This window comes from Phyllobates terribilis, unplaced genomic scaffold (genome assembly GCF_046119375.1).
Source record: "Phyllobates terribilis strain yellow unplaced genomic scaffold, ASM4611937v1 Scaffold_9__5_contigs__length_417890890, whole genome shotgun sequence".
In the NCBI taxonomy this organism is placed as follows: domain Eukaryota; kingdom Metazoa; phylum Chordata; class Amphibia; order Anura; family Dendrobatidae; genus Phyllobates; species Phyllobates terribilis.
In genome coordinates this window covers 51,035,674-51,061,743 of record NW_027362769.1, presented here as the reverse complement: position 1 = coordinate 51,061,743, position 26,070 = coordinate 51,035,674, and the positions used below count along the sequence as shown (strand labels likewise).

Sequence of the window (26,070 nt, the reverse complement as noted above, 5' to 3'; positions counted from 1 at the left end):
TTTTACATTCCAAGAGAGAGGTTTTCTCTTGACATACAGGTCACTTTTCTCCAGCCCATTGATTTCTATACAGCAGTTAGCTACTCTCACTCCCTCTCAGCTCCTGACAAGCTGCTGATATAAATCTTGCAAAATCATCAGCCTTGACTTCTCTCAGAGAAGGTCTCCTAATCAGCTCTCACTGTCCAGAGCTGTGTGCTTTTTCATATGCCTTGTTGTTATCTCTATATGTAAATATAGTGATAACAGTGTAGACTTCAGAACAAACCAATGATAGCTGAATGTGCTACAGCAGAACTTGTTGTGAGCTTTATAGTTCTACTAATACTACAGCTCCGCTACTGACCAGACCAGTCACTCAAGTAGTGCCCGCCCTGCCAAAAACTAGGAAATAAGGAGTAAGAAGACTGCATTGCTTTGAGCTGATAAAGAGACAACTTGAGAATACCTCGTTAATGTTTTTGTGATTTATTTCATTAAGGCTATGCGCCCACGATGCAGAAATGCTCTGGATTTTTTCCTGAGCATTTCTGCATTTCCCTGGCAGAAAAAACACATGCGGATTGTACATGCGGATTGTACATGCGTTTTTCCTGCCAGGGACATGCGGATGTGAAGCGTTCTTCACTTGCATTTCCGCATGCGGGTTGACAAGCGCTTTCCAAGCGATTTTAGCATTACATGGAAAGTGCTTGACAACTTGGTCACACTTTATAAATCCATGCGAACGGCATGGATTTATATAGTGTGACCGTAAAAGAATGGTAAAAAAAAAAAAATCTATACTTACCTTCTGATGGCCCCCGGAGTCTTGATTTGATGCGTCTCAGCTTGCCGGCAGCTCGCGGTACACTGAAGGACCTGCCGTCACACGACTAAATGATGTCAGCGCAGGTCCTTGAGTCCACCGCAATCTGCTGGCAAGCGAAGACAAGCACACCGGGGGCCATCAGAAGGTAAGTATAATATTTATTTTTTATTTTATTCTTTTTTTTTTTACAGGTACTACGGTACCCGGGTCCGGAGGAGAGTCTCTGTCCTCCACACCCGGGTACCATCCGCACATTGAATCGCATGGATTCCACATGTACAGATGCAGTGATGCGGATTCCATGCGTTCCAATGCAAATCTATGGCAGCGAAAACGCAGCGCTTCCGCAAAATAATTGGTAGTGCTGCGTTTTTTTTTACGCAATAATAACCCGCAGCGGAAATTTCCGCAGCATGTGCACAGCACATGCGGATTATCATTGGGGAACATGGCAGACCTTCTACCATGCGTTTTTTAAGCGTTTCTGCAGCTTAATTGCCTCTGCGGAAACGCTTAAAAAAGGCATCGTGGGCACACAGCATCAATTATTTTATAAACAAATGTGAGCAATACAAGACATTTATCTCATTCATAAGAAAAGGCATAATCACTGAGTCCGGTCGTAGTCTCAGAAGCAACATCGCTCTTTTAGGTAAGCTCTATTTTACGGCAATGACAAAAACCATTAAGGTACACTTAAATCCTCATTTACCCGGTGCTGAAGATTTCTGATGATGCCACATGAATTAAATATATCTGAGCAGTTGTAATATTTTTATTGTGCAAAGACGAGAAACTGTCGGTACATTCTCAGTGGGATAAAGCAGCAGGACATGTCTCCAAGAAGATTTAATGTTATGTTAAGGGAGCAGTGTGGAGACCTTTCCTGCTGGCACAGTGCCCCAGACGTGTGTGTCATGTGCGATGACAACATGGTAAAATGATGCTGGCGTTTCACAACAGGTTCACCCCGGCAAACACATAAACCCTCATAACTAATAAAAAAAATGCTACTAAAGTAAACTAAATGCAAAAGCTACCGTCAGTTATTATATAGAGAGGAACTAGACCTGTGTTATAGCAGACAGCACGGACCTGACCAGACAAGTCGAGACATTTAAGTCACATAAATCAATCAAGTTTGTTAGGTTTTTTTACACCAAAACACATCCTTATATGATATATGATCCCCTTGGCTTCACCTTGTTTACTGATATTTGCTGTAAAAGGCTGATTCTGCCTTTACAAATCCAATCAATCCAGACACATTGATATGAGATAATATTCTTTTTTTTCCCCACATTGAATCATTAGATATGTTCTGAACCTCATAAATAAAAGCTCATGCAGAATAAAGTGCTGCCCTTACAATCATTCATATTCCAGCTCTTCTTTTTTAAGGCAGCTAAAGTGTAAAATATGTGATCAGATTAGTAACTATATGTAAACTCCACTTTTTAGATACAAACTGTACCTAAACATGCTGTAGTTTGTGCTTCCCTATATCTTCATAAGATTGTGAGCCCTCGCGGGCAGGGCAGTCTCCTCCTGTACCAGTTGCTGACTTGTATTATCGTTTAAAATTATTGTAATTGTTTTTGCTATGTATACCCCTTTCACATGTAAAGCGCCATGGAATAAATGGCGCTATAATAAATAATAGTAAATAAACTTATAGATATGTGTTTATATATTATGTATCAAAAATGAAATGTCTGTACATGCATTAGTATACACAGTATGCATAATATATATACGTATATATATATATATATATTTATTTATTTATTTTTTCTAAAAATGAGACCATGCAATGAGCGCTGCCATTCTGTCTGAAGAAAATAGATTTGTCTCCCTCTACTGGTCGGAGATAAAATAAAACAGCAAATTACAATATACCATGTAAACTACACTGCTCAAAAAAATAAAGGGAACACTGAAATAACACATCCTAGATCTGAATGAATGAAATATTCTCATTGAATACTTTGTTCTGTACAAAGTTGAATGTGCTGACAACAAAATCACACAAAAATCATCAATGGAAATCAAATTTATTAACCAATGGAGGCCTGGCTCTCCACGGTGTCTCTAGACTCTGTCATGTCTGTCACATGTGCTCAGTATGAACCTGCTTTCATCTGTGAAGAGCACAGGGCGCCAGTGGCGACTTTGCCAATCCTGGTGTTCTGTGGCAAATGCCAAGCGTCCTGCACGGTGTTGGGCTGTGAGCACAACCCCCATCTGTGGACGTCGGGCCCTCATACCACCCTCATGGAGTCGGTTTCTAACCGTTTGTGCAGACACATGCACATTTGTGGCCTGCTGGAGGTCATTTTGCAGGGCTCTGGCAGTGCTCCTCCTGTTCCTCCTTGCACAAAGGCGGAGGTAGCGGTCCTGCTGCTGGGTTGTTGTCCTTCTACGGCCCCCTCCACGTCTCCTGGTGTACTGGCCTGTCTCCTGGTAGCGCTTCCAGCCTCTGGACACTACGCTAACAGACACAGCAAACATTCTTGCCACAGCTCGCATTGATGTGCCATCCTGGATGAGCTGCACAACCTGAGCAACTTCTGTGGGTTGTAGAGTCCGTCTCATGCTACCCCAAATGTGAAAGCACAACCAACATTCAAAAGTGACCAAAAAATCAGCCAGAAAGCATTGGTACTGAGATGTGGTCTGTGGTCCTCACCTGCAGAACCACTCCTTTATTGAGTGTTTCTTGATAATTGCCAATAATTTCCATCTATTGTCTATTCCATTTGCACAACAGCATGTGAAATTGATTGTCAATTAGTGTTGCTTCCTAAGTGGACAGTTTGATTTCACAGAAGTTTGATTTACTTGGAGTTATATTCCGCTGTTTAAGTGTTCACTTTATTTTCTTGAGCAGTGTATAAATCTGAATATTTTTTTTTATGTCAAAATTATCTTGTATACCCATACCATTCAACCATCCAAGATCCAGTGGGACAGTCATGAATTTGGGGACCTGTCCTGGGAGGTCAGTGATATGTCCCAACTTTAATTGCATCTGTGTCCTTAGGTCACATATACAATTGAAAAAGAGCAAGAAACTATCAGATCCCTTCTCCACATTCCAACTTGGTAGACACTGAAAGATCTAATAGGACCTTCAAATCACATCATATTCTCAGGTCACGCGACTGTGCAGCAGAAACCAGCCCAGTCACAAGGAGCAAGAATGTGAAGGGACATAAAGGGAAGTGAGATGCTTGTGTGGGGGGCCATTCTGGGGAATTCATACTGTGTGGGGTTAACTTTTGGGAATTCATACTAAGGGAGCCATTGTTGGGAATTAATACAGTGGGGGCATCATACTGTGAAAGGGGACTGTGGGAGCATCATAATGTGGAGGACTGTGTAAGTATTAAACTGTGTGGGGGACCGGAGGCATCATACCCTGTGGGACTGTGGGGGCATTCTATTATGGGAAGGACTGGGGGCTTCATACTGTGTGTGGGACTGGGACATCAAGTGTGGGGACATCATACTCTGTGGGGGAAATGTGCAGAAACTATACTATGTAGGGGAGCATTATATTGTGTAGGGGGAATGTGCGGGAATTATACTATGTGGGAGGAGAATCATACTGTGTGGGGGAGCATTATACTGTGTGGGGGTATCATACTATGTATGGATAAGTGTATAGTGTATTGTGAAGGTATGTCACAGCTCCCAGCTTAGCCATAGAGAAAGTCATACACACTGAAGAAACTAGACAGCTACTGGGTGTGACAGCACTACAGCCAGGAAGATTAGTGCGTGAAGAACAGAGAATACTGTCATCCATGTTTCTCAGGGCAATTGGAGGCTTTGAAGGACTTTAAATTTGTGGCAACTTGATTCACAACAAGAAAAATTTCCTGGGAAAAATCAATGAATCTGGCGAATTTCAAAAGATTAGCTGATCTGAGTGAGTGAACCCTGTTTACAGCTTTTTAGCCTTACGATTGAAACGGGGTCTGTCCCACTAGAATGACTCCTGTCTATGTGCTAAACATGTAGAGCATACACGTACATATGGCATGTGATACAGTAATATGGCAGCTGTCCTGTAACATAATGTCTTGCCCTAGCCTTGCAGTTGGCTTAGGCGTTGTGTGATCAGTTCAGATCACATTGAGCTATACTTTCTCTGCTTTTAATGACTGCCATCATAAGTAACATGAGACTGACATGATAAAAATCTGTGCTGTCAGCAAAGCCATTTCTTCGTGACCTTCATATGTAATTATGTCTTGTTCCATTTAGCACCACCATAGGAAAACCAGCCTCCTCATATCCGATGGCATTAAGGTTAAAAGGTTACAAACATTTGCATCAGAATTGTGTAAAGACTGATGTATAATACTCTGCAGTTGTCACAATAACTGGATCATTAAGTCAGATCTGCATAAATTTATAGGACACGCTAATCATGAGTAGGTAGTGTATGTTATACCAAGTATTTATAAACGTAAATTATTACACAATCTACCACTACCCTATTTGTGGACATCATAAGACTCCATCGCCATAAATTAACAAACAAACCAAGAAAAAAACGAAAAAGGAGCCCAAAAAATTGCAAAAATAATGTATCAAAATTTATTATTACATAAAGAATCAGACAGATACAGAAATCAGTGCGGAAAAACTAAAGAGGCATAAAAACCCGCAACAACCCTTTCCACATGGCAAACTCCAATCCAGGACTCAAATAGGTACAGAGTTTTATAGATATTAAAGCTGTCCAAACTAATCAAATGATCATTACCATACAAAGATCATATTGTCTATCCTCTCTATAGGCTTTACAGAAGAGGTAATATATAGATGCCTCATTTCATAGTACAGCATATCTATTTGGGCTGCCCACACTGTCCTATATGCGCTGAATATAAACAGAGATGCCCCGACGCGCGTTTCGATGGTTCCCTTCGTCTCTGTTCCGCATGTGCTCTCTCCGGACGGACCTCTAAACTTCTGATGGCCCCCTAACTGTTCCTACGCTGAAATTTGATACCCCTGGTATGTATACAGTAGTGACTCCAGTAAGTCACTCACAGCTATATCCAGCATATGGTAGGGGATATTTATATTCAGCGCATATAGGACAGTGTGGGCAGCCCAAATAGATATGCTGTACTATCAAATGAGGCATCTATATATTACATCCTTCTGTAAAGCCTATAGAGAGGATAGACAATATGATCTTTGTATGGTAATGATCATTTGATTAGTTTGGACAGCTTTAATATCTATAAAACTCTGTACCTATTTGAGTCCTGGATTGGAGTTTGCCATGTGGAAAGGGTTGTTGCGGGTTTTTATGCCTCATTAGTTTTTCTGCACTGATTTCTGTATCTGTTTGATTCTTTATAATAATAAATTTTGATATAAATTGCACATGGCAGAGCGTAGTTTATATAAAACCAGACATAAAAAAACTCTGCATAACACACATACACACACTGCTATGGGTGCCCTATTTTAGTTTCCTGAAACTCTATCATTCAAAAGGCTTGTCCGGAGTGTGGGCCCACACAACTAACTGTATTGGCGTGCACAGCTCTACGGTAGAGCAGAGAGATCATGTTAAGCTTCGCGGCAGAGAAGAGAGACAATCTCCCTGCATGACTGCTCTCCATTCTGGAGACCACAGGTTGCTATAAACCTGCAGTCAACAGAATGGCACGGTGATGTACTGGCCAAATGGGACATCGCGGCTCGATGACGTCACCACGCCCGGATTTTGACGTCTAGTACGTGCGCTGGCGTGATGACATCAACGCGTTAGGTGATTATAAAGTTTTTTATTTTAATTAAAACTTGTGGTATCACTGTAGGGGCATTATAAAGTATGGGTGACCCTCATAAAGTGTGGGGGCTACTGTGGGGAGCCCTCATACAGTGTGGGGGCTCATCATACAGTGGCAGGGCTATTGTGGGGTGCCCTCAAAGTGTGGAGCATCGTAGAGTTTAGGGACTACTGTGAGGGCCATCATATGATGTGGAGACTGCTAGGGGGCTATTATACAGTGTGTGGGGGACCTCATAAAGTGTGGGGACTACTGTGGGGGCTATTATACAGTGTGGGGGCTACTGTGGGGGCCATTATACAGTGTGGGGGACATTATTCAGTGCAAGGATTACTCTGGGGTCATTATACTGTGTTTTGGGGAGCAGTGGGGATATCATACTGTGCCTAGAGCAGCTGTGGCCCCATCATACTATGTATAGGGGAGCTGTTGTCCCATCATGCTGTGTATAAGGGAGCTGTGGGCTCACCATACTGTGGACAGGAGAGCTATATGGGGCATTATACCGTATATAAGGGAGTTGTGGACCCATTATATTGTGTATAAGGGAGCTCTGGGGACAGCATACTGTGTATAGGGGAGCCTTACATGGGGGGGCTAAGTGAACATTACTAAATATTAAGTGGGCACTTAGGCAGCATTATTGTTATAGGGGCACTTAAGGCCCCGTCACACTTAGCGACGCTGCAACGATCCCGACAACGATACGACCTGTCAGGGATCGTTGCTGCGTCACTATGTGGTCGCTGGTGAGCTGTCAAACAGGCAGGCTCACCAACGATCAGGGGAGCAGCGACAGCGAGAATCTTTCCACGATGTCCTGCTCCTGGTTACCAGCCTGCTGAAGCAGGAGCAGGCTGGTAACCATGATAAACAGCGGGTTACTAGGGGCACACGCACACCTAGTAACCCGCTGTTTATCATGGTTACCACTCTGCTACGTGAGCGGGAGGTTACCGCTCACTTTAGCAGGCTCGTAACCATGATAAACAATGGGTTACTAAGTGCGCGTGCGCCCCTAGTAACCCGCTGTTTATCATGGTTACCAGCCTGATCGCTGCTCCCGCTGGTCACACACAGCGATGTGTGCTGACCAGCGGGAGGGCAACGACCAAAAAAAGGTCAAGGACATTCTGCAGCGATCAGCGACCTCACAGCAGGGGCCTGATCGCTGCAAGGTGTCACACATAGCGACATCGCTGGTGAGGTCGCTGTTGCGTCACCAAAACCGTGACTCAGCAGCGATCTCGCTAGCGATCTCGCTATGTGAGACGGGGGCTTTAGAGTATTGTGACCGTTAGACGTGCACACAGTGCATTATTACCTTCTAGGGGTCAAAATGTGGGTACTGTTTTCTAGAGCACTTGCACAGGGGATTAATATTTTTAGGCGGCAATTTTACCATTTAGAGGGCACAAAGGAGGCATTTTTCTTTGTAAAGGGCACAGTAGTGAACATTATTATGTGGGGCACTAAGAGGAGCACTGTTTTTGTGCCAAACAGCAGGTTCAGTAACAGGGACACATACGACAGCAGCAGCTCAGCATTGGGGTGACAGTGAGACATTTATGCAGGTTGGGAATAGAAGGGGACGGTGCTGGAAATGTGAAAAGTCAAACGTGTCTTTGTGGTAAACTCTGCAGGCGACTCATGGATGGAAGAGGTTATGTCCGTCTGCGCCAAATGAAAAAGACGGGAAAAGTAAACGACTCCATAAGAAAGAATGTCACCTGAAGTCACTATCTGTAACTGTACTGTAATTTCTTACATGTTCTGCAGGACTGGTATCTACCACTATATGGTCACCGTATGGAGGCAATATCAGTGTTGGTCTTTGTATATAGATTTATTTTCAGTAACAGCATGGTAATCGGCTAAGGTTCCTCTAAACCCACAATTAAGGTGTGCCACCGTATTTGTAAACAGTGCTACCTGATTAGAGGCCCACTCAGATATTTTGCCCTCCCAGACCTGAACCCCTAGCCACGTCTCTGTTTGCCGGAATATAATATTGATTATCTATTCTTCAGATAGGTGATAAATATTAGACTGGTGGGCTCTAATGCTGAACACCACCACAATAAGCTTTTATTATCTCTGCCAACAGCAAGATGAAGACACTATTAGGTTGAACTTGATGGAGCTAAGGCTTTATTCAACCTACAGTACAGACCAAAAGTTTGGACACACCTTCTCATTTAAAGATTTTTCTGTATTTTCATGACTTTGAAAATTGTACATTCACACTGAAGGCATCAAAACTATGAATTAACACATGTGGAATTATATACTTAACAAAAACATGGGAAACAACTGAAAATATGTCTTATATTCTAGGTTCTTCAAAGTAGCCACCTTTTGCTTTGATGACTGCTTTGCACACTCTTGGCATTCTCTTGGTGAGCTTCAAGAGGTAGTCACCGGAAATGGTCTTCCAACAATCTTGAAGGAGTTCCCAGAGATGCTTAGCACTTGTTGGCCCTTTTGCCTTCACTCTGCGGTCCAGCTCACCCCAAACCATCTCGATTGGGTTCGGATCTGGTGACTGTGGAGGCCAGGTCATCTGGCGTAGCACCCCGTCACTCTCCTTCTTCGTCAAATAGCCCTTACACAGCCTGGATGTGTGTTTGGGGTCATTGTCCTGTTGAAAAATAAATGATGGTCCAACTAAACGCAAACCGTATGGAATAGCATGCCGCTGCAAGATGCTGTGGCAGCCATGCTGGTTCAGTATGCCTTCAATTTTGAATAAATCCCCAACAGTGTCACCAGCAAAGCACCCCCACACCTTCACACCTCCTCCTCCATGCTTCACGGTGGGAACCAGGCATGTAGAGTCCATCCGTTCACCTTTTCTGCGTCGCACAAAGACACGATGGTTGGAACCAAAGATCTCAATTTGGACTCATCAGACCAAAGCACAGATTTCCACGGGTCTAATGTCCATTCCTTGTGTTCTTTAGCCCAAACAAGTCTCTTCTGCTTGTTGCCTGTCCTTAGCAGTGGTTTACTAGCAGCTATTTTACCATGAAGGCCTGCTGCACAAAGTCTCCTCTTAACAGTTGTTGTAGAGATGTGTCTGCTGCTAGAACTCTGTGTGGCAATCGTACCTTTGGCTCCACAAAATGCGCTCCAGAACAGCTACTCACGTGTTGTTGGAGCTCGGCAACCTCCAGAGAGAGTCCCTGCAGGCGTTGAGCCAAATCCTGAACCGACACCATGATGGAAACTGGACGTTTTTCCTTAGAGAATTTTTTTGGGCTGGACTTACTGTTATGATCTGCTACAAGCACTAAGGAAAGACAGGAGATCTGTCCCTACAATAGAACTAAGCTAGATCCCTACGATGTAACGGGGAACCTGATCCTGGGATCAGACCCGCTAAAGTCCTCAGCTAGTCTGAACGAAGACCTATAGATGTGAGGGAGGGATCCCTACAAGAACTAGGGACTGGGAGAAAGATGGACACCTCCTAGCAGAAATTGTATCAGTAAAAAGACAAACAAACAACATAGAACATAGAGGTCAAAAGACCTAGCTAAACTAACTGAGTAAGGTAACAAAGCACCAGGCTAGCTTAAGAGTAGAAATTACAATGGAGTCCAGCAAGGCCAGAAGGGCGGAGCAGGATTAAATAGGCAAAAAAGGTCATGTGACCGGCATAATAGAAAAAACCTAACAGGAGAGTTCTAACAATTGTGGTTTGTAACTGTAAACAGCACTGGTTGACCTGCTATATCATCCCATAGCCCTCATTAGAAGCTTGAGTAATAGGACCCTAAAGGTCCCCTATATGCCTTTCCTTCCTCTGACATTTTTTAGAGGAAGAGTCAGAAAGCACCTATTCACATTAGACTGTTGGATGATCCCATTGATATTGGCGGATTTGGCCAACTTTAGTCTAATGGGTATGGGGGGCTTAAGTTTGGTAAGTAGATTAATGGGTGGTGTGTCTATTACCGCCAGTCTGTAGCTGTCCTTAGAGAGAAATATACACTAACATAGTAGAAATCTATGGAGCAGAGTGAGCTCCTTATTGAAATAGGGTGACAGGTAACACTCCACTCTTATCAGATCATCTTTCTTTTAACCACTTCCCACTTCTCTAGCTTCTGACTCTTTTTATTATACAGATTTTATAGAGTCTGTTTCCCATGGTTTATAAGACAACTGGCCCAGTTTATATAGTAGGTCTTGTTGCTAAATTGCCTGTCAATGATTAAAAAATGATCAAAATGTAAACAGCCCAAGACAACAAAAGACATATTCTACTATAGAGTTGTATAGACTGAGCGATGTAATTCATACATGTCAGTGTCTACTGAGGTCGTCAGTGCAATGACAAACTCCGACATACAGGACGTCAGAATAGTTACCCGGAGATCCATTAATCTCAACATCGATCCTTCTTGCACTGTGTGTCTTTGGATAAGGGCATGTCTAGAAGATAAGGAGGACTTTACTACATCCTCTTCCCATCCAGATATAGAATTATTTCAAGGGATATGTCACAGGTAATGATGTTGGGAAGGATGTATTAACTCATACTGTAGGAAGGTTTCTGCATGATAACTGCACTCAAGTATGGAGTCTTACAGGCAAAAAGTATGCACAGAAGTTTTTTCCAGAAGGAGCGAAAAGGCAATGATCCATCCTTTAACCCCTTCACACCCCAGCCTGTTTTCACCATCCGGACCAGGCCAATTTTTTCAATTCTGACCAGTGTCACTTGAGGTCATAACTCTGGAACGCTTCAACATATCCCAGTGATTCTGAGACTGTTTTTTCGTGACATGTTGTACTTCATATTAGTGGTAAATTTACAAAAAAAAAAAAAATTTTGAAACATAAATTTGTTTCTGTTAGGAACTTAGAAGGGTTAAAAGTTTATCAGCAATTTCTCATTTTTCCAACAAAATTTACAAAACCAATTTTTTTTTTTTAGGGACCACATCCCTTTTGAAGTGACTTTGAGGGCCCTAGAAATTACCTAAAAGTGACAATTTTAAAAACTACACTCCTCGAAGTGGTCAAAACAACATTCAAGAAGTTGATTAACCATTTAGGTACTTCACCTGAATTAACCCCTTTAACACCATGGGTTTTTGCGTTTTTGTTTTTTGCTCCCCTTCTTTCCAGACCCAGAACTTTTTTAGTTTTTCGTCAATATGGCCATGTGAGGGCTTATTTTTTGCGGGACGAGTTGTACTTTTGAATGACACCATTGATTTTACCATATCATTTACTGGAAAACAGAAAACAAATTCCAAGTACGGTGAAATTGCAAAAAAAGTACAAATTCCACAATTTTTTTTGGGGGGGAGTGTTCTTTTCAACCATGTTCACTAAATGCTAAAACTGACCTGCCATTATGATTCTCCAGGTCATTACGAGTTTGTGGATACCAAACATGTATAGGTTCATTTTTATTTGCGTGTTGAAAAAAATCGCCATTTTCCGAGAACCGTAGCGTCTCCATTTTTCGTGATCTGTGGCCGGATGAGGGCTTATTTTTTGTGCGCGGAGCAGAGTTTTTATTAATACCATTTTGGGGTAAATACGATGTTTTGATCGCCCGTTATTGCATTTTATTGCAATGTTGCTAAGACCAAAAAAACGTAATTCTGGCGTTTTGATTTTTTTCTTGTTACGATATTTACCGATTGGATTATTTTTTTATATAGATAGATTGGGCGATTCTGAAAGGGGCAATACCAAATATGTGTATTTTTGATTGATTTTTAATTGTTTTATTTTGAATGGGGCGATTTGAACGTTTATATTTTTTTACTATTCACTTGCTTCAATAGTCTCCATGGGAGATGAGAAACTGCGATCTTCCGATTGCTTGTGTTATACATAGCAGGGCTTCAGCCCGGCTATGTGTAACAAAAGTGCTCATCTGCTACGAATGCCGACCGCTCAGCACAGATCAGCTGTCATGTGCCCAAAAAGTTGCAGGCTCATCACATGAGCCTGCACCAAAGAGGATGCGACCTTGGACGTACTCATACGTCCAAGGTCGTAAAAGCAATGTGGAAGGAAAAATTTTAAATGTTACTTTTTCCCACCAAAATACTGATTTAGCCCCAAATTTAGCATTTTCAAAAGGGTAACAGGAGAAAATGGACCATACAATTTATTGTGAAGTTTCTGCTGAGTACGCTAATACCCCATATGTGGTGGAAAACTACTGTTTTGGTACATGGCAGGGCTCGGAAGGGAAGGCGCAACTGTCAACTTTTGGAGCACAAAATTGGCTGGAATATAGAGCGGATGCCATGTCGCGTTTGTAGATCCCCTGATGTATCTAAACAGTGGAAATCAGGGCTGTGAAGTCGGTAAGCGAAACCTCCGACTCCACAATTTCCATGACACCGGTTCCAACTCCGACTCCGACTCCCTCACACATGGCTCATGTTTAAGTGATAAATTTACTGTAGCAGATTCATCTCAGCTAAAATCTAGACCCTTAGATCAGGAATAGGACAGACATTTATAGGACATTTCATAACTTTCCCAAATTCTTATGAAAAAATATTCCCCACAAACTGCATTGAACTACTGTACCCAATTTATTATATATTTTAGGAGTCGGAGTCGGTCCATTTTATACCGACTTAGTCTCCACCAAAATGGGCTCCGACTCCACGAATCCGATTCTGACTCCACAGCCCTGGTGGAAATCCCCCACAAGTTACCCCATTTTGGAAACTACACCCCTCAAGGAACTTATCTAGGGGTGTGGTGAGCACTTTGAACGCACAGGTGTTTCACAGAATTTTATAACGTTGAGCCGTAAATATGAAAAAATATATACACTGTTCAAAAAAATAAAGGGAACACTCAAATAACACATCCTAGATCTGAATGAATGAAATATTCTCATTGAATACTTTGTTCTGTACAAAGTTGAATGTGCTGACAACAAAATCACACAAAAATCAACAATGGAAATCAAATTTATTAACCAATGGAGGCCTGGATTTGGAGTCACCCCCAAAATTAAAGTGGAAAAACACACTACAGGCTGATCCAACTTTGATGTAATGTCCTTAAAACAAATCAAAATGAGGCTCAGTATTGTGTGTGGCCTCCACGTGCCTGTATGACCTCCCTACAATGCCTGCTCCTGAGGTTGCGGATGGTCTCCTGTGGGATCTCCTCCCAGACCTGGACTAAAGCATCCGCCAACTCCTGGACAGTCTGTGGTGCAACGTGACGTTGGTGGATGGAGCGAGACATGATGTTCCAGATGTGCTTAATCGGATTCAGGTCTGGGGAACGGGCGGGCCAGTCCATAACTTCAATGCCTTCATCTTGCAGGAACTGCTGACACACTCCAGTCACATGAGGTCTGGCATTGTCCTGCATTAGGAGGAACCCAGGGCCAACCGCACCAGCATATGGTCTCACACGAGGTATGAGGATCTCATTACGGTACCTAATGGCAGTCAGGCCACCTCTAGTGAGCACATGGAGGGCTGTGCGGCCCTCCAAAGAAATGCCACCTCACACCATTACTGACCCACTGCCAAACCGGTCATGCTGAAGGATGTTAGGAGAAACCACGATAATTGAGTAATAATGGCATAAAACAACAAAGTTTATTAGGTCAGTTAAAAAGGTATATAATAGTAATACAAAAATTGTATAATTACATATTAATATTAAGACAGTGAGTGACTATTGGATCAATGAGAGAGGAAAAGAGACTCCCATAACATCTTAAGGACCCCTAAAATATGTGTGTGCCAGGGTACAATATATCCCAATGGGATCCACAAGGGGAAGAGTCAAGGGGAGGAGCAGGGAAAGGAGAGAAGAGTAAATGAAGGTAAATCATAAAGGTAGAACTAAAGGAGAGGATCAGATCATAACCAAGAGGGCGAGATAGTATCAACCTTAAATGTAATTCCCAAATGGGAAACCATAATAATGAGTAAATCGGAGCACTCACCAAGTTGGTTGCTGACCCTCCCAAATGTATGGGGCAGAAGGAGGCAGGTAGGGGACATCCACCAGAGGCCCCTAATAAACTTTGTTGTTTTATGCCATTATTACTCAATTATCGTGGTTTCTCATTTCTCCCTGAGTAGGCAATCCTCTACTCACGGTCATGAGTGGTGAACCGGTCCTTGTTGTCACCACTGACCTGTGAGTTTTCTAATATGTTGGCCCAAGTGTTCTCTATGCTGAAGGATGTTGCAGGCAGCAGATCGCTCTCCACGGAGTCTCCAGACTGTCACGTCTGTCACATGTGCTCAGTGTGAACCTGCTTTCATCTGTGAAGAGCACATGGTGCCAGTGGCGACTTTGCCAATCCTGGTGTTCTGTGGCAAATGCCAAGCACCCTGCACGGTGTTGGGCTGTGAGCACAACACCCATCTGTGGACGTCAGGCCCTCATACCACTCTCATGGAGTCGGTTTCTAACCGTTTGTGCAGACACATGCACATTTGTGGCCTGCTGGAGATCATTTTGCAGGGCTCTGGCAGTGCTCCTCCTGTTCCTCCTTGCACAAAGGCGGAGGTAGCGGTCCTGCTGCTGGGTTGTTGCCCTCCTACGGCCCCCTCCACCTCTCCTTGTGTACTGGCCTGTCTCCTGGTAGCGCCTCCAGCCTCTGGACACTACGCTGACAGACACAGCAGACCTTCTTGCCACAGCTCGCATTGATGTGCCATCCTGGATGAGCTGCACTACCTGAGCAACTTCTGTGGGTTGTAGAGTCCGTCTCATGCTACCACGAGTGTGAAAGCAAAACCAACATTCAAAAGTGACCAAAACATCAGCCAGAAAGCATTGGTACTGAGATGTGGTCTGTGGTCCCCACCTGCAGAACCACTCCTTTATTGAGGGTGTCTGGATAATTGCCAATAATTTCCATCTATTGTCTATTCCATTTGCACAACAGCATGTAAAATTGATTGACAATCAGTGTTGCTTCCTAAGTGGACAGTTTGATTTCACAGAAGTTTGATTTACTTGGAGTTATATTCTGTTATTTAAGTGTTCACTTTATTTTTTTTGAGAAGGGTATTTTTCCAGCAAAACTGTTGCTTTAGCCCCAAATTTTACATTTTCACAAAAGGTAAAAGGAAAAAATAGACTGTACAATTTGTTGTACAATTTTTCCTGAGTACACTGATACAGCGATACCACATTTGTAATTGTTTTATGTTTTGCCGCTGTTACACAATTAAAACTAATTTATAGAGAAAATAATTGTTTAGGCAGGAAGCTGCTAACCACTGGTGGGGGCAGGGTTATACAGAGCTCATGAATAGGGAGGACTACCTGGCAGCAGGTTTTCTAGCTCTCTACTGATAATTTCCTGGTAGTATATCAGTGATTTTATCAAAATTGCAGCAAGCAGGCCAGTAAGTGACACATCGCTGGAATCAGAGTCTCTGTCTCTACATTATGAAGCTCTCACATAAGGTGGCAAAAACCTGTCGACACATTCCCTTTAATGAGCCTTGCAACCTGATAGGGATATTGGCCAAACCAGAAACCCAAGTGTAGCGAGCTTTTATGGAGAATTTCAGTACAAAGCAATAAAATGGTTGACTGAATGAGATGCCCTTGATAAAGCTCTGCAGTGTACCCCTATTCATTAAGGTTATCCATCTTTTCTTTAGAAAAAAAGAAAACTGTCTCTTTAAAGCTGGCCATACACATTAGATGGCTGTTGGCTGAACGATGCTTCGGCCAATTGTTTGGCCGATCACCATCTCCGTTGACTCTCCCATACACAGGAGCTCTCCCTCGGCCAAGCGCTCATGTTCTCTATGGGAAAGCCGCCAACTGACACGTCGGTTAGGGGCTTATATCCAGAAGAAGAATGCGATCGGCAGTCCGAAATCGGACATGTGTGAGCGACAGCTCTCCCAACCATCAGTCGGCTGTCGCCCCCATAGACAAAACAGCAGCCAAACCCATTGATATCGGTGGGTTTGTCCGACAATACTCTAGTAGGTATGGCGAGGCTTTAAGCTACTACTACATCAGGACTTTTTTGTAGAAAAAGAACTAAAATAATGAAAACTTCAACAAGAGATTTCCAAGTGATTTTTATTCTACTCTATAGAGGAAAAAAGCAGCTACTGCTTTTGAAAATTGCTTTGATGTTTCATTACTAAACTGCAGCAATTGTAAAGGCATTTTCAAGCTGCTAAATACATAGACCATAATATCATAGCAAGGAGTAGCCCTGGTGTAAGTCTTGCCAAACTTGCCAAATTACACAGGCGGCCTTTTGAATAATATGCCCACATAGGTTTCTCTACTGATTTGTACGGTCCATAGACAGAGTCAGATACAGCTCCAGCTTTTGAACAAGCATAATCCATCTTGCTGCATTATCCTAGTTTGTATTAATGTTCATATGTAAACAAAACAAAAACAGATTGAAACTAATGATTATTATTTCCAACTAATTTGTATCTGTGTTTTCTGGATGCTGAAAACATAATGTAGTGGGAACAACCACTGGAAAACAGTGAACCATTTGGAAATGTTTCTATTCCTAATGTTTTCACTATAATAATGTTATTTCTAAGCATTTAAAGGGAATCTGTCAGCAGGTTTTTGCACTGTAATCTGAAGACAGCAGGAGATAGAGGCTGAAACACAGATTTCATGGATATGTCACTTGTCAAAGTGTGTACTGTAGTTTACCAACTTTGAAGGATTTATCCCTAAGAGATTAACATTTCCGGACTAGTCCAGCAACTAAGCACCTCACTGTCTATGGACTTTGTACACTGAAAGCCTGTTGTGGGCGGGGTTAGCAGTGATGTGGGCGGGGTTAGATGTGATGTGGGCGGGGTTAGCTTTCTCAGCTCTGGTTCATTTTAAATGTAAAAGCTCTGATTGTGTCAGAACGGCTGCTATCAGTAATCTAAGTGATACATTGTTGGATTCAGCTTCTCTTTGCCTACATCAGGCTGCTCTCAGATGAGGTAGCAAAAACCTGCTAACAGATTCCCTCTAGGCCTACTTTACTGATTTAATGGTAATACCTCTGTCCAATTGCCCGTGTCTTTCTTTAATGCCAGGCTTTTTCTTCTTACTATAGAATAAATGCTGACAAAACAACTAGAATCTTTGGATGAAAAGGTTTCTGAAAGTTTGCATGTGAAATTGGCCAGTTCATATGTAATATGTAATCAGTATTTTCCAGTGTGATTTGGTTGCCAATGCCATCTGACTTGTACTGACTGGCTACATTTACTACAGTATATTGGTGAGCTTTACCTGCCTAAAGACTAATCTGGGTGCCTAACTTATTAGATCATTCGTTTTCACTGCCAGTCATAGGCGGATTATAATGAGGGCAATCCGGGTTACCGCCCGGGGCCTCGGGTCTCCAGGGGGCCTGGGGCTCCGGGGGGGCTATGGCCGGATTGCCCTCATTATAGGTGTGGCCCCGCGGCACATACCGGCAGACAGTGGCGGAGGGGGGCCCCCGGACAACTCCCCCAGCAGCGGAGCACGGCCGCTGCTTCTTCTTCGGCCGGGCCAGCACTGCAGCAGTTAACTTCCCTGTGCTGGCCCGGCCGCATCACTGCTAGGAGACACGGCCCTGTGCGCGGCCGTGCCTCCTAGCTGTGACGTCACGCAGTGCGCGCCCGGCCTGCACTGCTACTTATCACCAGAGAGGAGCAGGAGCCTGGAGGACTGGAGCTGAGCCGGGGGATGGTGAGTGTGTGTGTGTGTGAGAGAGTGTGTATGTGTGAGAGTGAGTGTGTGTGTGTGTGTATGTGTATGTATGTATGTGTGTGCAGGCAGATATCAATGTGTGATGTCTATTTATATGTATTTTTGTGTTTCAAATGTGTTTATGCGTGTATGTGTATGTCCGTATATGTTTGTGTGTGTGACTGCGTGCGGCCTTCTGCTGAGTATAGATGGCGCCGTGCGGCCTCCTGCTGTCTCTGGAGGGGGGGACGTGCGGCCTCCCGCTGTGTATAGATGGCACCGTGCGGCTCCCTGCTGTGTATAGATGGCACAGTGCGGCCTCCCGCTGTGTCTAGATGGCTCCGTGCGGGCTCCCTGCTGTGTATAGATGGCACAGTGCGGCCTCCCGCTGTGTCTAGATGGCTCCGTGCGGCCTCCCGCTGTGTCTAGATGGCTCCGTGCGGGCTCCCTGCTGTGTATAGATGGCACAGTGCGGCCTCCCGCTGTGTCTAGATGGCCCCGTGCGGCTCCCTGCTGTGCATAGATGGCACAGTACGGCCTCCCGCTGTGTCTAGATGGCTCCATGCGGCCTCCCACTGTGTCTAGATGGCTCCGTGCGGCCTCCCGCTGTGTCTAGATGGCTCCGTGCGGGCTCCCTGCTGTGTATAGATGGCACAGTGCGGCCTCCCGCTGTGTCTAGATGGCTCCGTGCGGCCTCCCGCTCTGTATAGATGGCTCCGTGCGGCCTCCCGCTCTGTATAGATGGCTCCGTGCGGCCTCCCGCTCTGTATAGATGGCTCCGTGCGGCCTCCCGCTCTGTATAGATGGCTCCGTCCGGCCTCCTGATGTGTATAGATGGCTTTGTGCGGCCTCCCGCCGTGTATAGATGGCTACGTGCGGCCTCCTGCCGTGTATAGATGGCTACATGCGGCCTCCTGCTGTGTATAGATGGCTACGTGCGGCCTCCTGCTGTGTATAGATGGCTACGTGTGGTCAATATTGAGTCATACAATTAATGTAAGGCTATGTGCCCACGATGCAGAAATGCTCCGGATTTTTTTTGAGCGTTTCTGCATCTCCCTGGCAGAAAAAACGCATGCGGATTGTACATGCGGATTGTACATGGGTTTTTCCTGCCAGGGACATGCGGATGTGAAGCGTTCTTCACATGCATTTCCGCAAGCGGGTTGACAAGCGCTTTCCAAGCGATTTTAGCATCACTTGGAAAGTGCTTGACAACTTGGTCACACTATATAAATCCATGAAACCGGCATGGATTTATATAGTGTGACCGTAAAAGAATGGTAAAAAATAAATATATACTTACCTTCTGATGGCCTGCCGACGTCAGCGGTCGCGTGACCCGTCACATGACTAAATGACGTCACGGCAGGTCCTTTTCAGACCATCGCGAGCTGCCGGCAAGCCAGGACGCATCGGATAAAGGCACCAGGGGCCATCAGAAGGTAAGTATAATATTTATTTTTTATTTTATTCTTTTTTTTACAGGTTCTATGGTACCCGGGTCCGGAGGAGAGTCTCCTCTTCTCCAAACCCGGGTACCATCCGCACATTGAAACACATGGATTCTGCATGTACAGATGCAGTGATGCGGATTCCATGCGTTCCAATGCAAGTCAATGGCGGCGAAAGCGCCACGCTTCCGCAAAATTATTGTTAGTGCTGCGGATTTTTCCGCAATGATAATCCACAGCGGAAATTTCCGCAGCATATGCACAGCACATGCGGATTATCATTGGGGAACATGGCAGACCTTCTACCAAGCGTTTTTTAAGCGATTCTGCAGCGGAATTGCCGCTGCGGAAACGCTTAAAAAACGCGTAGTGGGCACATAGCCTAAAAAAAATTATTATAATTAATATTGTGCCAAATTAATTTCACGTGAACTATCACATGATCTATCACAGGGGATCATGTGACATGTCACGTGATACATCAGGTGTGTGTGTGTGGTGGGGGGCCCTAGCTACTCTTAATCCACCCCTGCTGCCAGTATTATGTCTGTGCTCTGGGATAGGTTAAACTGCCTTGACTTGAAATTGGCCCATTTATGTTTGAGATAGGGAATTTAGATTGTGAGCCCCTTAGGCGACAGGGACTGTTGTGAGTAATCGCAATGTCTGTACAGTGCTGCAGATTATGTTGACGCTATGTAAATAACATGCCAATTATATAATTGAAATAGTCGGCTGATTCTGAATGATTATGTTGTTCCTTTGTTACTTTGCATCTAGCTGTTGATCAATCATCCAGTCGAGAGCTGACTTTCCCATACATTGGTGTGCTCGGCCAAGTGTGTATGAGAGAGCCGTTGTCAGACTCCTTTCCTAGCGGCTTATCTCCTGGAGAACAGAAGTGCTCGGAGTCTGAAATCCAACAGGTTTATTTATTTACTAGATGGTGGCCCGATTCTAACGCATCGGGTACTCTAGAATATGTATGCGGCCGACCAGGCGCGACTAATCAGATCCGGCACCAATTGGCCGGAGAGCGTGTTTAAATTTGGCGCCAAAATCGCTGATTGGTCAAGGCCGGCGGCCGCGACCAATCAGCGAATCGTGTTAGTGAGGACCGGGGAGAGGCGCTGCCTGTGCAGGTACTTCCGCTGCGAGCAGCCGGGAGATGACTGGCTAGCTCCGGTCATCTCCCGGCTGCATCGCCGCTGACCTCTGTGCGGCAGATGAGCCGCTAACGGCCGCCATCTTGTTCTGAAATCCCGCGTCACTGATTGGCCGCGGCCAGACCAATCAGCGACGCGGGATTTCCTGGACGGACAGACAGACGGGATAAGCCGATTATATAGTAGATTTTACTCACTTATATAGCGCCATTAATTACACAGCGCTTTACAGACATTATCGGCACTGTCACCATCGGGGCTCACAATCTACATTCCCTATCAGTATGTCTTTGGAGTGAAGAAGGAAACCGGAGAACCCGGAGGAAACCCACGCAAACATGGGGAGAACATACAGACTCCTTGCAGATGTTGTCCTTGGTGGGATTTGAACCCAGGACCCCAGCGCTGAAAGGCTGCAGTGCTAACCACTTAGCTACCGTGTTGCCCAGTAGTTGGATACTTTTCTCCCCTGACATCATCTGTCAGGGGAGATTCGTAAGGCCCCATACACATTAGGCTTTCCAATATCAGTGGGTTTGGACGACGATAATCTAAAGTGTACAGGGGCCTCTAGGAACTAATCCATCGTCCAGGTGTATTGGAGGAATACTAATCTTGTAAAAAGTGCAATTTCTCAGTGATCACATAAGATAAGGAAATTAAATGGAGGATGGACCTTTTTTGCACTGCCAAAGACACCAGTAATGGATTCCACAGATGGTGATGGAGAAAGCCACGAAGCGATGTGTGAAGAATTGTGGTTTGACTGTCAATGTGTTTCAAGATTATGCCAACTAAGTTGGTTTGTCCTGATGAAGAAGTCTGTGAACTTCAAAACGCATTGAAAATAAAACCCCAATTCTCCACATATCGCCTCCTAGATTCCTTCTTGACCATCTGTGGAAACCATTATTCGTGTATTTGGCAGCACAAAAAAAAGTTTATCCTCCATTTAATTTTCTTCCTAGAATACACTCTTGGATCTGCAGCAGCTGTTGTTCTAAGATTTTATGGTGTTGTGGTCCCACAGCCCTGCCAGGTGAGCACATTCCTGCACCTTCTGTTCTTCCATCACCTATTCGGGTAAGACCCTCTATTGCGCTATTGTTTTCCAGCTTTCCAATTGGCACATAAGATCATGGGCATATAAACTACCAGTAATGAGCGCCAATCAACAATATAAGAGGATGCTCAGAGCTCTTCATGGACCATTTTCTCTTAGCAATGATCAGGAAATGGGTATGATCATTCGTTCCTCCTATCATTGTCAGCTGAACATCTTTCATTACATGAGGAGATGAGCTGTCAGTCAATGATGATTTTTAAAACTGAATAGGAATATGTTAAATGGCCTAAGAGTCTATTGTCAGCCATAGGTTTCAGTTGAGATTGCATACCTGTTTTGTAGTTTGGAAGTTGAGATACTCCAGGCCACGTTTCCTCTGGAGATCAGGAAATGGGTATGATCATTCGTTCCTCCTATCATTGTCAGCTGAACATCTTTCATTACATGAGGAGATGAGCTGTCAGTCAATGATGATTTTTAAAACTGAATAGGAATATGTTAAATGGCCTAAGAGTCTATTGTCAGCCATAGGTTTCAGTTGAGATTGCATACCTGTTTTGTAGTTTGGAAGTTGAGATACTCCAGGCCACGTTTCCTCTGTTGGTGTCCCAATAACCTGCAAGAATTCATTTTGCATTACTAGCAGTTATAATATCCTCCAGTGCAGTAAAATTATGGAATTAAGCAGACCTGACAAGTGTCAGAATACCAGTCATTCAAAGGTATTGCTTCACATTTTTTTAAACATACCTGAAAATGAAGGTGAAGGAATCCTGCAAAACCTGGAAAGAGGAATTTCTCACAGTACTGGGTTCCTTCAATACATATTTTCTATAGGACAGGTGATAAATGTATAATTAGTGGGGGTTTCATCAATGGGACCACCAGATGGGGTGATCCATACCGATATATTCTGCAAACCCAAGGCCACTAATTCCATCCTAACGGCAGATTCATTTCATCTCCCTTCCACCATTCGGGGTATACCGGTTGGGCAATATTTAAGAGTCAGAAGGATCTGTTCCGCAGATGAGGCATATGAGCAACACGTTTTGGAACTTTATGTCCGGTTTAGAGAAAGGGGAAACGGACATAGACAGATCAGATGAGGATATAGACAAGCTAAGAAAGTTAGTAGGGATCAGCTACTTTATTCAACTAATATCCCTAAAGCAAAATCAAGTTCCAATCAAGTGAGGCTGATAACTCCATATACAGTTATGTCCATATATATTTGGACAGAGACAACATTTTTCTAATTTTGGTTGTAGACATTACCACAATGAATTTTAAACAAAACAATTCAGATGCAGTTGAAGTTCAGACTTTCAGCTTTCATTTGAGGGTATCCACATTAAAATTGGATGAAGGGTTTAGGAGTTTCAGCTCCTTAACATGTGCCACCCTGTTTTTAAAGGGACCAAAAGTAATTAGACAGATTAAATAATTGTAAATAAAATGTTCATTTCTAGTACTTGGTTGAAAACCCTTTGTTGGCAATGACTGCCTGAAGTCTTGAACTCATGGACATCACCAGACGCTGTGTTTTCTCCTTTTTAATGCTCTGCAAGGCCTTCACTGCGGTGGTTTTCAGTTGCTGTTTGTTTGTGGGCCTTTCTGACTGAAGTTTAATCTTTAACAAGTGAAATGCATGCTCAATTGGGGTGAGATCAGGTGACTGACTTGGCCATTCAAGAATATTCCACTTCTTTGTTTACAAAACTCCTGGGTTGCTTTGGCTTTATGTTTTGGGTCATTGTCCATCTGTAGTATGAAACGACGACCAATCAGTTTGGCTGCATTTGGCTAGATCTGAGCACACAGTATGGCTCTGAATACATCAGAATTCATTTGGCTGCTTCTGTCCTGTGTCACATCATCAATAAACACTAGTGACCCAGTGCCACTGGCAGCCATGCATGCCCTAGCCATCACACTGCCTCCGCCGTGTTTTACAGATGATGTGGTATGCTTTGGATCCTGAGCGGTACCACGCCTTCACCATACTTTTCTCTTTCCATCATTCTGGTAGAGGTTGATTTTGGTTTCATCTGTCCAAAGAGTGTTCTTCCAGAACTGTGCTGGCTTTTTTAGATGTTTTTTAGCAAAGTCCAGTCTAGCCTTTTTATTCTTGATGCTTATGAGTGGCTTGCACAGTGCAGTGAACCCTCTGTATTTACTTTCATGCAGTCTTCTCTTTATGGTAGATTTGGATATTGATACGCCTACCTCCTGGAGAGTGTTGTTCACTTGGTTGGCTGTTGTGAAGGGGTTTCTCTTCACCATGGAGATTATTCTGCGATCATCCACCACTGTTGTCTTCCGTGGGCGCCCAGGTCTTTTTGCATTGATGAGTTCACCAGTGCTTTCTTTCTTTCTCAGGATATACCAAACTGTAGATTTTGCCACTCCTAATATTGTAGCAATTTCTCGGATGGGTTTTTTCTATTTTTGCAGCTTAAGGATGGCTTGTTTCACCTGCATGGAGAGCTCCTTTGACCGCATATTTACTTCACAGCAAAACCTTCCAAATGCAAGCCCCACACCTCAAATCAACTCCAGGCCTTTTATCTGCTTAATTGAGAATGACATAATGAAGGGATTGCCCACACTTGTCCATGAAATAGCCTTTGAGTCAATTGTCCAATTACTTTTGGTCCCTTTAAAAACAGGGTGGCACATGTTAAGGAGCTGAAACTCCTAAACCCTTCATTCAATTTTAATGTGGATACCCTTAAATGAAAGCTGAAAGTCTGAACTTCAACTGCATCTGAATTGTTTTGTTTAAAATTCATTATGGTTATGTCTAGAACCAAAATTAGAAAAATGTTGTCTCTGTCCAAATATATATGGACCTAACTGTAATTGTCAGTGGAGTGATTTTTCTAAAATTATCCAGAAACATTGGTCTGTTTTACAAACGGACCCAGTATTGGGAAAGATTTTACCCGTAACACCCTGTATCACTGCAAATAGATAGAAAAATTTGAAAGATTTTTTGGTCCGTAGTGAATATCAACCTGCAAGGACAAAGCATGTCACATTTAAAGAACAAATTCAGGGCTTTTGCCCTTATGGTCAATGTAAGGCGTGCCTCAATACCGTTCGAAGTAAGGAATTTTTTAATTCAACTAAGGATTGAAAATTTATAATAAGACGGGTCCTTACTTGTTCAACAAAGGGGGTTGGTCTATGTGGCGGAATGCACATGTCACAAAATATATGTGGGCATGACCACCAGGGAGTTCAGGATTTGCGTAAGAGAACACGTGCGCGATATTGAAAAGGCCAAAAGTTCGGATGAATATGAACAAACCCTCCCCAGTCACTTCAAACGATTCCACAATGCTGATGCAACATTTTTGAGAGTGAAAGCTATAGACAAGGTATCTTTGGGAAGTAGGGGGGGGAGATTTATTTAAGACCTTATCTCGTGCTGAAAGCCAATGGATCTATCGATTGCATTCCATAGTACCCTATGGGCTTAATGAAAATTTTGGTTTTGGCTCATTTCTGTAGTTCGCTGTGTATTTTTCCTTATGCTTTTATATGTTTTTAATACCACGTTTTGTTTATTTTCATATATAGTGGGGATGTCTCATCACCCATCTTTTTGCTGTGATTGCTGCGGCCGTCTCTCGTTTGGGTATTCATCTCGTTTGAGGATCTACATGACAGGGGCTATCATGATGGAGGATCAGCATGAATGTTTTGTTGTTTTTTTGTTCCCCCCTTTTTATATACTTGAATTTAATATATTTATTTATGCTATTTATGTTGTTCATTTACTTATTATATATATGCACTGATGTTTTTGACCTATATGGTCCATTGGCACATGGCACTTTAATTATGTACCACTTATGCTAGTATATACTTGAATTTAATGTCATATTTATTTATGCTATTCATGCTGTCCATTTATTTATTATATATATGCATTGATGTTTTTGACCTATATGATCCACTGGCACTTGGCACTTTAATTATGTACTATTCATTTTCACATTATATTTATCACATAATCATCATTTATTTTTATTTTTCA

At 43.4% G+C, this 26,070-nt stretch overlaps 1 protein-coding gene across 2 annotated transcripts in view; it reads right to left on the bottom strand.

Moving 5' to 3' along the window:
* Positions 1 to 26,070, bottom strand: part of CDK15 (cyclin dependent kinase 15) — a 238,383-nt gene that overhangs the window by 101,782 nt on the left and 110,531 nt on the right. For both annotated transcript variants that reach the window (XM_073646449.1, XM_073646450.1), the window contains one exon: positions 22,575 to 22,638. In XM_073646449.1, coding sequence (XP_073502550.1) covers positions 22,575 to 22,638 — 64 coding nt within the window. The remainder of the gene's footprint in view (positions 1 to 22,574; positions 22,639 to 26,070) is intronic.